Genomic DNA, 15,148 nt, shown 5'->3' with positions numbered 1-15,148 from the left:
TAATTATACCCTGCTCTATCATTTCGTTAATTTGTTTATTGACCTCTTGATCATAAGCCTGTGGATACTTGTAGGGTCTTTTATATATTGGGTCTTCGTGTTTCGTTTGAATTGAATGCTTAATCGTACTGGTGAAAGTCAAATTTTCACCTTCCCGGTACTGAATATCGCGAAATTCATGTAAAACCTTTTTAGTTTTTCTACCTTTTCTGTGTTAAGATGTTCAAGTCTGAACTCATTACACTCTTTTAATTCATCTTCGATTGCGAAGTTGAATGGCCTATCTTCGGTCAAGGGTGGATTTGCACAATCTTCTGTGTAAGTTTCTTCAGAATTTTCTTCTTCGTTTTGAAATGTAAATTTATATTCTCCTAATGTAACTGTGCCATTTTCGTAATCAATTTGGGATTTACTGGCTGTGTAGGGGGCGACTCTTGATGAAAATAATAACACTTTCACTTTTTGAAAATATTTAAACTTTAACTTTGTGTAGTATTTATTCACTTGAAAATATTACATGTGGGTTTGTGCAGAAAATTTGAACATAAGATAGAAGGCGGAATGGAAAAAAGCACTAAAAGGGCAGGGTGACAATCTTCAGAGGAAACCAAGAACAGTGTGTCTGTGCGTATGACACGGTCACACGCACAGTATACTAGCTTTGTCGCTATCGATAACTCTCGATCGCGACCACACTGTCAGCTGGCCTGAGTGGTCACACCTGCAGTCATCTGGCATCAACATCCTCCCCTTGCAATGAGTTGCAAAACGGTATCATTGTCCAAATGGACCGGACAGAATCCAACCCAAGGTGGAATTCTGGGCCATTGGCAAACCGTTGGTGCTCGGCAGGAGGCCAGGTAGGATGATGTGAGGATACACATCAGTGCCGAGCACCAGGGACACCGTCGATGGCTGGAACCAGCGTTCGTCGGCGAGCGTGATGCTGCGGAATTGCTCCAAGTTCTCGCCATCGACGGGTCGGAGGGGGGTGCGGCTGCAGAGTTGCGAGTCCACCTGCAGCAGCACCTTTCGACGGAACTCGGATGTCCGTGAGCGGATGATCGCCGTGCAGACGCCTTCCGTACCAACGCGGGTGACGGATAGCCGGTAGGCTGTTGCCAAAGATGCGCTGATACGGCTGGTCGCCGCGCACGGGTCGATCAGCGCTCGCATCTCAAATGTTTTGCATCCGGTGTCGATCAGGATGTTGGCCGTCGGAAGTATGCTCACAGCCTTGTCCTGCAGCAAGGATGCGAGCGACGTCGGAAAGGCCTCCTCGGACATCGGCGAGGCCGGTCGATGGGGTGACGGCGAGCGGGAGCGTGACCGTGGCGAGCGCGGCCTTGGCGAGCGCGGCCTTGGCGAGCGCGGCCTTGGCGAGCGCGGCCTTGGCGAGCGTGGCCTTGTTGGGGTTCGGGACCGGGTGGAGACCGGTTGGTCTTCGCCTCGTCGCTGACGGTTGGCGTGAGCGCTGCGTGCCTCCTTGAAATGCAGCAGTGTGTGGTGATCCCCCCGACACACCCTGCACCTTCCCGCGCTGCGGCAGGATTGCCCGGAGTGCTGGTGGGCCAGACAGTTAGAGCAGTACTTGTTGATGAGTACTGCTCTCAACCGTTTCTCCGCTGTCAGCCTCAGGAATCGCTGACATTTCCGGAGTGGGTGGATCCCACGGCACACGCGACACCGGAACGAGTTGGTGCCAGCGGGCGGTTCTGATGGGTGGATGCGTGCGATGGCATACTACATGAAACGAAAACAAAAAAGAAACAAACGATTATTGTAATAGCCTCTTTGCAATGTCAATGACACACGGAACAGGACAGCATAGGACAACACAGGACGACGAATAAGAGTACAGGATAGGATGTTATTCGTCCTTCAGTCCTTCTGACGTGGAGGTGTCAGTCTTGCTGTCCATCGGGAGTAGAATAAGTTTGGCAACGGGTCTTCGGATGGTACCCCGCGCCGTGAGCACATCTACCACTCGGACCTTGGCGTCGGTGCCTGGACACGTCGTCAGCACCCGTCCTAGGCGCCACTCGTTAGAGGGGAGGTTGTCTTCCTTTATGACGACCATGTCACCGATCCGAAGGTTCCGGGTAGGGGATTGCCATTTAGTCCGTTTGTGCAGCTCCTTCAGGTACTCATCTTTCCAACGGAAACAAAATTGTTGGTGAAGAGCCTTCAGTCGCTGCCATCGATTGAGGATGGAGGTGGCCGGTTGGTTAATTGGTGGTTCCAACACCGAAATAAGAGGGCCACCTATGAGGAAATGGCCAGGAGTGAGCGCTAGTAAATCCGACGGATCCTCGGACATAGGGGAAATCGGCCTCGAATTCAGGCAGGCTTCGATTTTAGCGAGAAGAGTGGACAACTCTTCGAACGTATATTTCGAGGTGGATGTCGCCTTGTAAAGAGTGCCTTAAAACTCTTTACGCCGGCTTCCCATAATCCACCCATATGCGGGGCGCCCGGCGGGTTGAAGTGCCAGGATAGGCTCTTGTGGGCGTGTTGTGCGATGATGCACTCCCTCGTCGCTTCCAAGAAGTCGTTGGAGATCACCTTGTCAGCTCCAACGAAGGTTTTCCGTTGTCCGAGTACATTTGGTGTGGACACCCGCGCCGTGCGATGAAACGGGAGAATGCGGCCAGGAATTTCTCCGTCGTGAGATCCGATGTTGCCTCCAAGTGGATCGCCTTCGTGCTGAAGCACACGAAGACGCAGACGTACCCTTTGGTGATGAGGCAGGCTCGGCCAGTGTAGTTCTTTATCTCGAATGGGCCAGCGAAGTCGACTCCAGTGTGCGTGAAAGGTCTCGAGTAGGACGCCCTTTCCTTGGGCAAGTCCCCCATCATTTGGGTCTGCAATCTCTTCTTGTAGATGACGCAGACCTTGCAGGAGTTGATGGTGGATTTAACGAGGACCTTCAATTTGGGAATCCAGAACCTGGAACGGATCAGCCGCATAACGACTTGGTTACCCCCATGTAAGGATATACGATGGGTGAAACGAACCAGTAGTCGTGCAAAGGACGAGGAATACGATAGGATGATTGGATGACTCTCATCGTAACGCAGCGAGTGGGACGCCCTCAGACGCCCACAGGCCCGTAGAATCCCCTTGCCATCGAGGAAAGGGTTCAAGTTTCGGATTGAACTTGAGGAAGGAACCTGCTGCCTGGACTGCAGACATTGGTATTCTTGTGGAAAAGTGTGACGTTGAGCCATGACGATTAGCCGCTCTTGGATCCGTGACAGCTCATCCGCCTGAACCACGGTAGAGCTTGGAACTGCCAACTTCCGACTCCTATCGATGAATCGGAGAACATAGGCAGACGTGCGCAGTGCCCTGCCAAACTCAGAGAACTTGCTCAGGAAGTCGGGAGTCGGAGGTATCTTAGCGACGTTGCACTTAATCCGCTGCTCCAGCAGAGTCTCCGGAATGGGACTTGGAGAAGTTGGCCATTGATCCGACGGGAGATGAAGCCACTCTGGTCCATGCCACCACAAAGGATTACGAACCAATTCTTGTGGCAGGACACCACGGCTTGCAAGATCTGCCGGATTGTGCTCGGATCGCACATGCGACCAGTTCTTGGCGTCGCTGGCTTGGACAATCTTGGCCACTCGATTGGCCACAAATGTTGTCCATCGGCAGGGTGGCTTGTTCAACCAGGCGAGAACAATTGTTGAGTCGGTCCAAAAGAAAGTCTGGAAACTTTCTGCTGGCAGATTCAGGAGGAGGGCTGCAGATAACTCAGCCAACAGGACTGCGCCACAAAGCTCCAGACGTGGCACTGAGAGAGACTTGACCGGAGCCACCTTTGTCTTCGCAGTAAGGAGATGTGTGGAAACCTTGTTCGCCGTCTCCACACGGACATAGATCGCTGCTCCATACGCCCGTTCTGACGCATCACAGAATCCGTGCTACTGGAGCTTCACTCGTATCTGGAATTGGACCCATCTTGGAATCCGGATCTTTCCCAGAGCAGGATAGCTCTGGAGGTACTCCTTCCATTGGAGTGAAAGATCCGTGGGTAGATGCTCGTCCCATTCGAGCGTTCTCAGCCAAATCTCCTGCATGAAGATTTTGGCTCGGATAACGAAAGGGCCAGCCACCCGGCTGGGTCGAAAAGCTTAGCGATTTGCGAAAGCACTTCCCTCTTCGTGTAGGAGTCCTGATGGGCAAATTCTGGTGGCATGAAGAAGAACTCGTCATCGTGAGCTTGCCACCTGATGCCCAGAGTTTTCGCCGTACTAGAGTCTTCGAGTTCGAGGAAGTCTCCTCGTAGTAGATGGTCCTTTGGAATGTCCTTCAGCACGCTCTTATGGTTCGACGTCCACTTCCTCAGCGGGAAGCCAGCACTGTCCAGGGCTGCACACACTTCCGTAATGGTCCGGATGGCCTCCTCTCTTGTGTGTGTCCCCGCTAGGACGTCGTCCACGTACATGTTGTTGGAAATGACACGGCTTGCGAGAGGATACTCCAAGCGTATGTCATCAGCAAGTTGCTGAAGGACTCGTAGAGCCAGGAAAGGCGCACAGTTGACACCGAATGTCACCGTGTTCAACTCAAAGTCACGGATCACACCGTCCGACGTGCGGAACAGAATTCGTTGGAACGGTGTGTGCTTTGAGTCCATGAGGATTTGGCGATACATCTTCGTTATGTCCGCATTGAACACATATCGATAGTATCGCCATCGGAGGATCTGCAATGTGAGATCCGATTAGAGAATGGGCCCTGAATGAAGGATATCATTCAGACTCTTGCCATTTGAGGATGGACAAGATGCGTTGAAAACGACCCGCACCTTCGTTGTGGTGCTATCTGGTTTGAACACGGCGTGGTGAGGCAAGTAGAAATTAGAAGTCGTGCCAATCGCCTGAGGCGATATGGGTGTCATATAACCCAAGTCCACGTACTCCTGGAGAACGGCATTGTACTGTTCCTTTAGAGAATCGTTTCTTGACAAACAATTCTCGTTCTTGAGGAATTGAGCCAGCGCTATAGATCTGGAATGACCCAGTTCAATGCCATCGGGCTTCCGGAATGGAAGAGTCACCCGATATCTGCCACATTTGCTACGAGAAGTAGTCTTAACGAAGTTTTCTTCGCAAACGAAGTCTGACTCCTTTATCAGCTTCGCTGGAATATCCTCCACCTCCCAAAATTTGGAAAGTAGGCTGTCGAGCTGTTCGTCTGCTTGGAGGGCGACTCTTGTCGAAAACGCAGAAACAGTTGTCGACATACTTTGGGAGACGGGGCCGGTAAGAATCCAGCCAAACACGGTTTCCTGCCCAAGGAGTGAGCCACAAATGTTTGGCCGGGAGCCGCTCAAGATGACCGACGGAAGGATATCCGCGCCAATTAGAATATCGATCTGAGCGCTCTTGTAGAAGTGTGGATCTGCCAGTTCTATCGCTGGTAGATCCTTTAGGAAAGTTCGCGGCATATCGAAGGAGGGCAGTTTGCCTGCCAACTGTGGGATTACGAATGCCGAAGTCTCGATATGGAGCCTCGGCTTCGTCGGAGAACCAATGCTGAAGTGACATAACTTCTGCGATTGGGCCGCAACTGCGTGATTCAGCCCGGATACCTGGGCTCGCACGGACTGGAAAGGCAACTTAATGCGTTGGAACAAACGCTCAGAAATGAAGGTCGCTTCGGACCCGGAATCAAGTAGCGCACGTGCGGTATATGTAGTGCCCAAGTGGCAAACATTGATGACCGCCGTGCCGAGAAGGACATTCTGAGCATTATTGGCAAAGAAATTCTGCACATTAGTTGCCGTTGGATTTGGAGTGGACTGTATATTGGACGATGAAGAGGCACCATTGTGGGCACTGTCACCCCGATGGAGAAGAGTGTTGTGCCGCCCTTTGCATGTAAAGCAATTGTGCGCACTCGTACACTCTCGGAGTTGGTGACCTCTTGCGAAACAGTTCAAACAGAGACTTTTCTGTTTGATGTATGTCGTCCTCTCGTTGACCGACATTTGCAAAAAACGCGGACACACCCGGACAGGGTGATTCTCCTTTGAGCACAAGTCACACGATTTGCCTTTCGGAGTGACTCGGGCCTCAAAGGAGTTGACTCGCTTTGAATTCTGCGGACGGGATGTTCCTGCAGTCGCGATCTGTGAATTGGCGGTCTGTTTTACGTCCTCAATCGCTTCGAGCGTACGGTAGCGCTCATTGAGGAACGTGCTCATATCCTGCCATGCGGGAATTTTCGCTTTGTCCACCAACGATTGCTCCCACAACGAGAGTGTGAGCTTGGGAAGTTTGGACGAGCAGAGGAAAACGAGGATGCAATCTGCGAACGGGCTACAGACGGAAATGTCTGAATGCTCAAGAGCGGTCAAGCAACGCTGAATCGTGCTCTGCAGCTCCTTGATAGCTGCTCCCGACTCTTGGGTAACCGTGGACAGGTTAAATAGGATCTTCAACTGGCTTGTTATTAACAAGCGCTTGTTCTCAAAACGTTCGCAGAGAGCACCCCAAGCCGACGCGAAACCATCGTTCGTCAGCGGAAATTTGGCTACTATTTCATTGGCCTCATCTGCGGTCTTCGAATTCAGATGGAAAAGTTTCTCGACCGGAGTCAACCTTGGATTGTTGACATAGATGGCCGTGAAAAGATCACGGAAAGTCGGCCACCGCAAGTAATCCCCACGGAAAACTTCGGTGTCGACTGGAGGGAGCCGGCAGCCACTGGAGTATACAGGAGGAACGGATGCTTCACTCCTGCTGGACCCGGAAACCTGGGTAATTTGCCCCTTAACACGGGCGAGACACCGCTCGTACACTGCATAGCAGTGATCGTATTTTGCCTCCATCGCCTGTGTGCCTTCACTGTCGCCGTCTTGATGCAGTGCATCAGCGCATGTGGAATAGCGGCTTCAACATTGTCCCAGAGGACTTGCAGCCGGTCACGACGGATTTCGTACGTGTGTACATTGTCATATTCGGCTGCAGGCCCTCTGACCCGACTCTCGAAGTGCACCAGTCTGTCAGAGACGGCGACGAAGTTGCTGAGAGCCATTGCACGGGTTTTACTAAATTTAGCTTGGACGGAACGGGTAGTTGCCTGACTACGTAGAGCAGTCGAAGATGTACGCAACAGCGGAGTCTTTGCAGAAGCAGACGGCGACGGACGATCGACCTTTACTCGGAGTTGAGCGGCAGGTGTGGCGGATTTGGACCCCGAAGGAGCGGGCGAAGCGGACGACAGGCGACGAGATGTGGTCGGAAGCTTTAACGAGTGTTTTGAGTCCTTTTCGCTCTTTTGGCTCTTGGACATACTATGCTTCGGCAGTCACTTTAGAGTCTTTTCTCAACAAAGACTCACGGTAAAGCGGACAGCCGAAAGCAAGCACAAATGGAAAAGAACTTCGGCTGTCACAGGATAGTGAGCAAAGCCGACACAAAGAAAACAGACGAGGAACAAAATCGCTGTTGGAAAAAACAAAAAAGTTTAAGTAAAACACAAAACAGCAGCGTGAATCTTTATTTCTCGGTGTGATTGCTGCTGCTTATATACGTATACGGAAATGGATAATATATGTGTATATATGTGTGGATATATGTGTGTATATATGTGTGTATATATGTGTAATAATGGATATATGTGTGTGTATATATGTGTAATAATGGATAATATATATATATGTGTGTGTATATATGTGTATATATATATGTGTGTGTATATATGTGTTTATATATGTGTGTATATATGTGTAATAATGGATAATATATATATATGTGTGTGTATATATGTGTATATATATATGTGTGTGTATATATGTGTTTATATATGTGTGTTGTTTGTGGCGGCGCTGAAAAGTGTCCAAAGTATTTTGCTTCCCGAAAATAAAAACACTCGCGGTTTTTCACTATATATAATTAGTTTATTTAGACTTGGCGGGTTATTATTGCGCACAGAAATTGGGGGTTATTGTACCGATTTACAATAGACGAGATTTGTAACTGACCCATAGAAAAGCCGACGGCATTTCGGCGATCTATGCTGAGCGCGGCTCAGCGGTGGTGAGTTGTGGGAGAGAGATGCTGAGAGCACTGGAGCTTGAGTGCATTCTTACGCACTGAGCGCATTGCTAGTGAGCGAAAAAGCTTTGAGTGCTTTTCGGTCGGCGGAGCGGAGGTGTGCCTCTCACTTAGCAATGCGCTCGCATCAACATTCTCCCCCCCTTGCAATATTGGGATTGCAACGAAACAACTAGTAGCACGTGCCGGACAGAATCCAGCCCAGCGTGGAATTCTGCGCCATAGGCAGTCCGCCTTGGCCCGGGAGGATACCCGGTAGCACGACATCAGGGTAAACATCAGCCCCAAGACTGCCGAGATCGATGCCGAGCGGAACCAGTCCTTGTCAGCCAACACGAGGTTACTGAAAGAACTGGGCCCGGCTGGAGTGACAGTCCTGGCGGGCGTCGTTGTATGGAGCTGCGGATCAGTTTTGAAGACGACCTCCCGGCTCATGGGTGACGTCTTGGAGCGTAACGTTGCCGTGCACACTCCTTCTGCGCCCACGCGAGTGATGGAGAGGCCCATGGCCACTGCCATCGACTCGCTGATGCGGCTACAGGACAGCACGGATCAATGAGCACTCGCGCCTCGAAGGCCGTCTTCCCCGTGGCTAGCCAGACCGCCGCGGTGGGGAGAATACTGACTCCCTTGCACTGGAGTAGTGCCGTCAAGGCGGGGCTAGGCACGGGCCTGGTGTGTGGGGAAGTGGGCCGGTCCATCCGGGATGACGATGGTCCTCCTCTGGTGGGCGCCGGGTGGTCGCGTCGGCCCCTCGGTCGTCGCGCCAACCGCTGCCTGGGTTTAGGGTCTCGCATGTGCAGCATGGAGTGGTGGTCCTCACCACAATGCCTGCACCGTCCACCGCTGCGGCAAGTGCCCCCGGAGTGCTGATGAGCCAAGCAGTTGGGACAGTACTTATTTACAAGTACTGCCCGGAGCCGCTTCTCTGGCGTCAGCTGGGCAAACCGTGGACATTTGCGCAGCGCGTGGACACCGCGGCACACCCTACAGCGGAACGAGTTTGTGCCGGGAGGCACATACTCACCCCGCTGAGGGGCGGCCCGGCGAGGCACGGAAACTCCGCGCGGAGTAACCAGTGCCACCGGTGCTGGAGAGGGCTCGGACTCCATCGGGGCGACTTGCCTCGGCGGAGAGCCGGCAATCGGAGGCGAAAGGAGCGCGCTGGCGAGAAGAGCCCTCGCAAGCTCACTCCGTCGGACAGGGTGCAGGATGATCTTCTGGAGAACGCCATGGTAAACTGTAATGGGATGAAACCAAAAGGCGAAAAAACAAAAGGAAGAGAAAAAGAACAAAAAACAATAGATTAAATGAAGAACATGGCGCGGGATGAATTGCCTAAGCCGGAAGAGGAAACCACAGGATAGTGGATGGCAGTAGAGAGAGAATAGGTGACTCAGAGCGCGTGTCCCGTAGGAAGGAGGACCAGCTTTGCAACTGGTCGGCGGAAAACACCACGACACGTCTGGATGTCAACCACACGGACCCTTTCATCAGCGCCTGGGCAAGCGGTCAGCACACGCCCGAGGCGCCATTCTTGTGGCGGTATATTCTCCTCTCTGATGACCACCATGTCACCGATTTGGAGATCGCGTGAAGGTGACTGCCACTTATTCCGCTTATGCAATTCCTTCAGATATTCGTTCTTCCATCGCACACAGAAATGCTGATGGAGAGCCTTGAGCCGTTGCCAGCGGTTGCGGATGGACTCCACATCCTCTCTGGACTCTGGCTCCGCCATGGAGAGTAGCGGACCCCCGATCAGGAAATGACCGGGAGTAAGTGCCGCCAAGTCGCTCACATCCTCTGACATAGGAGTCAAAGGCCGCGAATTGAGGCACGCTTCAATTTTAGATAGGAGGGTGGAAAGCTCCTCGAACGTATGTTTTACGGAGGAAACCGTCTTGTAGAAATGCGTCTTGAAGCTCTTGACGCCCGCTTCCCAGAGACCCCCCATGTGAGGGGCACCAGGTGGGTTGAAATGCCATGCAAGACCTTGATGGCTGTGAGTGGTGACAATCAGGTTGCGGGTGCTCTCCACAAATTCTTTGGAGAGAATGGAGGAGGCTCCGACGAACGTTTTCCCGTTGTCAGAGTACATGTGGAGAGGGCACCCGCGCCGTGCCACGAATCGGGAGAAAGCTTCCAAGAACTTTTCCGCTGTCAGATCCGTGGTCGCCTCAAGATGGATTGCCTTCGTGCTGAAGCACACGAAGACACATACGTAACCCTTCGTAATCTTGCAGCCCCGTCCGACGTAGCTCTTGACGTCGAAGGGACCGGCGAAGTCTACTCGGAGTTAGTGAAAGGTCGCGAAAAAGTCGACCGGGCGCTTGGGAGATCACCCATCAACTGCGACTGGAGCTTGCGGCGATGAATCACACAGGTCTTGCATGCACTAATCACTGTCTTCACCAAGTTCCTTGGCAGGAATCCAGAACTTGGTTCGGACCAGCCGCATCACCAATTGGTTGCCTCCATGGAGGGAGACTTGATGCGTGAAGGAAACCAGGAGGCGTGAGAACACGCAGCCGAACGGGAGGAATTATTGGATGCCGTTCGTCGTAGGATAAGGAGGTGGACGCTCTTACGCGTCCACACGAACGCTGAGGACACCTTGCTTGTCAAGGAACGGATTCAAGCTTAGGATATCGCTTGACCCGATTAGACGATTATGGGACCGGAGGGAAGCACACTCTTTCGCGTATACCCGATTCTGAGCCTGTACAATCAGCCTCTCTTGAGCTTCTGCAAGCTCTTGAGAGCTGAGCGTCTCTGGAAACGAGACCTTGGGTTGGCGGCAACGCTGGGCAAACCTTCGCACATACGCAAACACTCAGGCGCTCGATCGAACCTGGAGAAACGGTCGAGGAAGTCCTCACATAGGACTTGCGCTGCATGGACCTTCACCGCTCGACACTCCAATTCAGTATCGAGCCCAATGACCGGTGAAGGCCACTGCGCTGGTGAGTGCGTCAGCCATTCGGGCCCCTACCACCAAAGGCGACTGCCCAGTAGCTCTTGCGGCGAGACACCGCGGCTTGCCAGGTCGGCTGGATTGTGTTCGGAACGAACATGCTGCCAAAGTGCCATTCACCGAGTGAATCTTGGCCACTCGGTTCGCCACGAAAGTGGTCCACTTGCATGGCTGCTTGTCCAACCATGCCAGAACGATAGTGGAATCTGTCCACAGGTACGTCTCAGCGTCGGGGGTGGGAAAATGTGGTAGGAGGGCGGCGGATAATTCTGCCAACAGGAGAGCTCCGCACAGCTCAAGACGAGGTAGAGAGACCGTCTTGATAGGTGCAACTCTAGTCTTCGCTGCTAGAAGGCTCACAGACACTTGTCCAGCTGTTTCCACACGTGCGTAAGAGCGGCTCCATACGCGCTTTGAGAGGCGTCGCAAAACCGTGGAATTGGATTTTGCGCCGGGAGTGTAGTTGGTCCATCTAGGGATGCGGATGTCCTGCAAGGACGAATAGTTCCGCAGAAAACTGATCCACTGCTCTGTGAGATCCGCCGGTAAGGAGTCGTCCCAGCCGATTTCTTGCTTCCAGATTTCTTGCATAAAATCTTGGCCCAAATGACCACAGGAGCAAGCCAACCTGCAGGATCGAACAACTTGGCGATCTGCGACAGCACTTCTCTCTTACTGAAAGATGGTTTGGACACCATCTCGGCGGTGACGAAAAAGAACTCGTCGGACGTGGCCCGCCAACGAATGCCTAGCGTCTTTGCGACACTAGCTTCGTCGATCTCGAGGAAGTCTGCACAGAGCAAGTGATCCTTAGGGATTCTTCTCAGCACATCTTTCGAGTTCGAGGTCCACTTACGCAAAGGGAACCCAGCACTCTCGAGCGCTGTTCGAAGCTCATCTATAGCAGACACCGCAGCCTGCTTAGTGTGAGCTCCTGCTAGGACGTCATCAACGTACATATAATTGGCGATGATGTCACTAGCAAGGGGGTACCGGTCGCGAACATCACTCGCAAGTTGATGCAGAACGCGGATAGCCAGGAAACGGAGCACAGTTCACTCCAAAGGTGACTGTGTTGAGCTCAAAGTCGCATAACTTCTCGTCTGGAGTACGGAAGAGCAACCTTTGAAACCGGGTGTGGTTGGGATCCACAAGGATTTGCCGATACATCTTGGTGATGTCAGCGTTGAAGACGAACTTGAAAAACCTCCATTTCAGGATTTGAATGGTCAGGTCGGATTGAAGGATTGGCCCAGTGTGGAGGATGTCGTTCAGACTCTTCCCGTTTGAAGTCGGGCTGGAGGCGTTGAATACAACGCGGAGCTTTGTGGTGGTGCTGTCGGGCTTGAGAACAGCGTGGTGCGGCAAATAGTAGTTGCCGGAACTGGATGGGGGGACTTGAGTCATGTGACCCAAATCCAGATACTCTTGAATAACGGGTCATATTGTTCCTTCAGAGAGTCGTTCCTCTTTAAACGGCTCTCGTTTCTCAGGAACTGAGCGAGCGATAGCCCTCGAGTGACCCAGGTCAACGTGACCAGGATCGCGGAATGGGAGCGTGACCATGTAGCGACCCGTTGAGGTTCGCACGGTCGTGGCGTTGAAGTTAGCCTCACAAAAAAGGTCAGATTCTTTTGCTGGGCTAGCCGGCAGGTCCTCCACCTCCCAAAATTTGGAGAGGAGTTCCTCCAATGGCGGAGTTCGCTCGACGGACAGTCGAGCTGAAAAGGACGAAATGGATTTTGAAATGGATCCCGACACAGGGCCAGTCAGGATCCAACCGAAAATGGTCTCTTGACCGAGGAGGGTCCCACAAAAGTTAGGGTGAGAGCCGCCGAGCAGAATGGACGGGAGGATGTCAGCGCCTAGTAGCACATCAATCTGCGAACTCTCATAGAATTTGGGGTCTGCCAGCTGGATGCTGGGCAGATTTTCGAGGAGTGTTTGTGGGACGGAACATGAGGGCAGATTCCCCGCTAACTGGGGGAGGACGTACGCCGACGCCTCGATCTGCAAATCGGGTCTGACCGGGGATCCAATTAAGAATTGGCACAACTTTCGGGGCTGGGCTGCCACAGCTTGTGTCAGCCCAGAAACGCGGGCTTACACGGATGTATACGGCATCCTCAAGCGCTTGAACAACTTCTCTGAGAGGAAGGTGGCTTCTGATCCGGAGTCAATCAGAGCCCGAGCTGTATAGCGGACGCCGAGATGGCATACATGAATGACAGCTGTGCTGAGCAGAACACCTTGTGTGTTAACTGCCACGAAGGATTGGACGTTAGCTGACTGGGTGGAAGTGGACTGTATAGGAGATGGAATGGGGTTGTGACTGTCGGCGCCGGGCTCACTCGATGCAAGAGTGTATGATGACGACCCTTGCAGGTAAAGCAGCTGTGCGCACTTGTGCACTCAGCCAGGATATGGCCTCGTGCGAAACAATTGAGACACAGCTTCTGTTGCTTTATATAATTGACCCTATCGTTGATACCCATCTGGAGGAAACGAGGGCACAAACGAATCAGGTGATTCTCCCGGGAACACAACTTGCAGGACTGGGTTTTTGAAGTTACCCGACTCTCAAAGGAGTTTACCTGCTTGGCGACGGGGGCCTCCTTGCGTGAGGCCCGTGGAACCGTCAGGCGCTCGTGCTGGCTGACACTTCCGCTATCGCTTCTAGGGTGCGATACCGCTCTAGAAGGAAAGCGTTCATGTCAGCCCACGTTGGAACTCGTCGCTCTTATTCTGGATGGACTGTTCCCAAAGAGAAAGGGTCAATTTGGGGAGCCTCGAAGAACACAGGAAAACCAGGATGCAATCCCAATTCTCCGTATTGATCTTGGAGTGCTCCAAAGCTGTCAAGCACCCTTGGATAGTGCTTTGCAACTCTTGAATGGCTGCACCCGACTCTTGCCCGATGGCGGGCAAATTAAAAAGGATACGCAGCTGACTGTTCACGAGCAACCGTTTGTTCTCAAAACGCTCAGTCAAGCTGGACCATGCCGACTGAAACCCTTCATTGGTCAAAGGAGACTTTGACACAATGGCATGGGCTTCACCGCTGGTCTTGGAGTTGAGATGGAAAAGTTTCTCAACTTCCGACAGTCGAGGATTTCGGATGTAGATAGCCGTGAATAAGTCTCGGAAGGTGGGCCAGCGAGTATAATCGCCTCCGAAAACTTCGGTGTCGCACGGAGGTAGGCGACACCCTGTGGACTGAACGGCACGGCTGGGGGTTGTACGGGTGTACGAGGAGTGAGTGCCTGGGAGGCATCAGCTATTTGCTCACTTAGCTGAGCGGACCACTGCTCATAGAGAATATAGCAGTAATCATATTTTGCCTGAATGGTAGGCAACTCGTCTGTCGTCATTTCATCCGACATGACACAGGAGCAAGCCTCGTACTCCTTCTCGACCTTGTCCCACAAGGCACGCATCTGGTCCCTCCGGACCTGGCACGTGTACAGGGACGCGCTGTCAGTAGAAGCATTGTTAAGTCGCGCCGCAAAGTGACTTATTCGGTCAGTCGCGGCGATGAACTTATTCAATGCCGAATCTACCACATTTTGTGCCATTTTGCTTTGTGAACGAGTAACAATTGGCCGAGGAATTGGGTCGGAAGCAGCCTTGGTCTTAGGAACAGACGCAGGTTTCGTGACGAGGATCAGAGGCTTGGTACCGGAAGTGGGCGAAACACTAGCTGACCGTGCGGGGACCTCCTCCCTTTTGGTGTGAACTGGCGATGTGCTGGATGCACGAAGAGCCGGTTCCCCTTGAATCTAGGAAGAGGAGGTTATTCGAAACTCTAGCGGCGCTAGTAGAGAGAGCACGGACAGTCTAGTTTTAGTCTTGTCGGGTCTGCCCGATGACATACTACGCACGGAAGGTAGGAAGCCGCTGGCTAGAGAACCAGAAAATCACAGAAAATATACCAAAAAAATACCAAATGGAACTTGGTTTTTTTATATATCAGAAACAGCCCAGAAGATGGAAACGAAATGAAAGGCACGTAGCAACTAGTAAAAGAAAAATACCAAATAAAAATACTGGAAAAATACACAGGTAGTGCTGAGGTATTTTGTACCCCAAATAGGTACGG

The 15,148-nt window shown here is 52.3% G+C and overlaps 1 protein-coding gene across 1 annotated transcript; it reads right to left on the bottom strand.

The window, feature by feature from the left end:
* Nucleotides 1-2,561: 2,561 nt before the first annotated feature.
* On the bottom strand, nucleotides 2,562-7,050 carry LOC132797817 (uncharacterized). The gene is made up of 4 exons (XM_060809591.1): nucleotides 6,701-7,050; nucleotides 4,817-6,614; nucleotides 4,160-4,714; nucleotides 2,562-3,830 (listed from the first exon to the last, which is right to left on the bottom strand). Exons 1-4 carry the CDS (start codon nucleotides 7,048-7,050, stop codon nucleotides 2,562-2,564), a joined length of 3,972 nt encoding a protein of 1,323 aa, XP_060665574.1.
* Nucleotides 7,051-15,148: the final 8,098 nt, after the last annotated feature.

This window comes from Drosophila nasuta, unplaced genomic scaffold (assembly GCF_023558535.2).
Source record: "Drosophila nasuta strain 15112-1781.00 unplaced genomic scaffold, ASM2355853v1 ctg248_pilon, whole genome shotgun sequence".
NCBI lineage: Eukaryota > Metazoa > Arthropoda > Insecta > Diptera > Drosophilidae > Drosophila > Drosophila nasuta.
The sequence above is the reverse complement of the archived record's forward strand: the minus strand, read 5'-3'. Positions and strand labels throughout refer to the sequence as shown.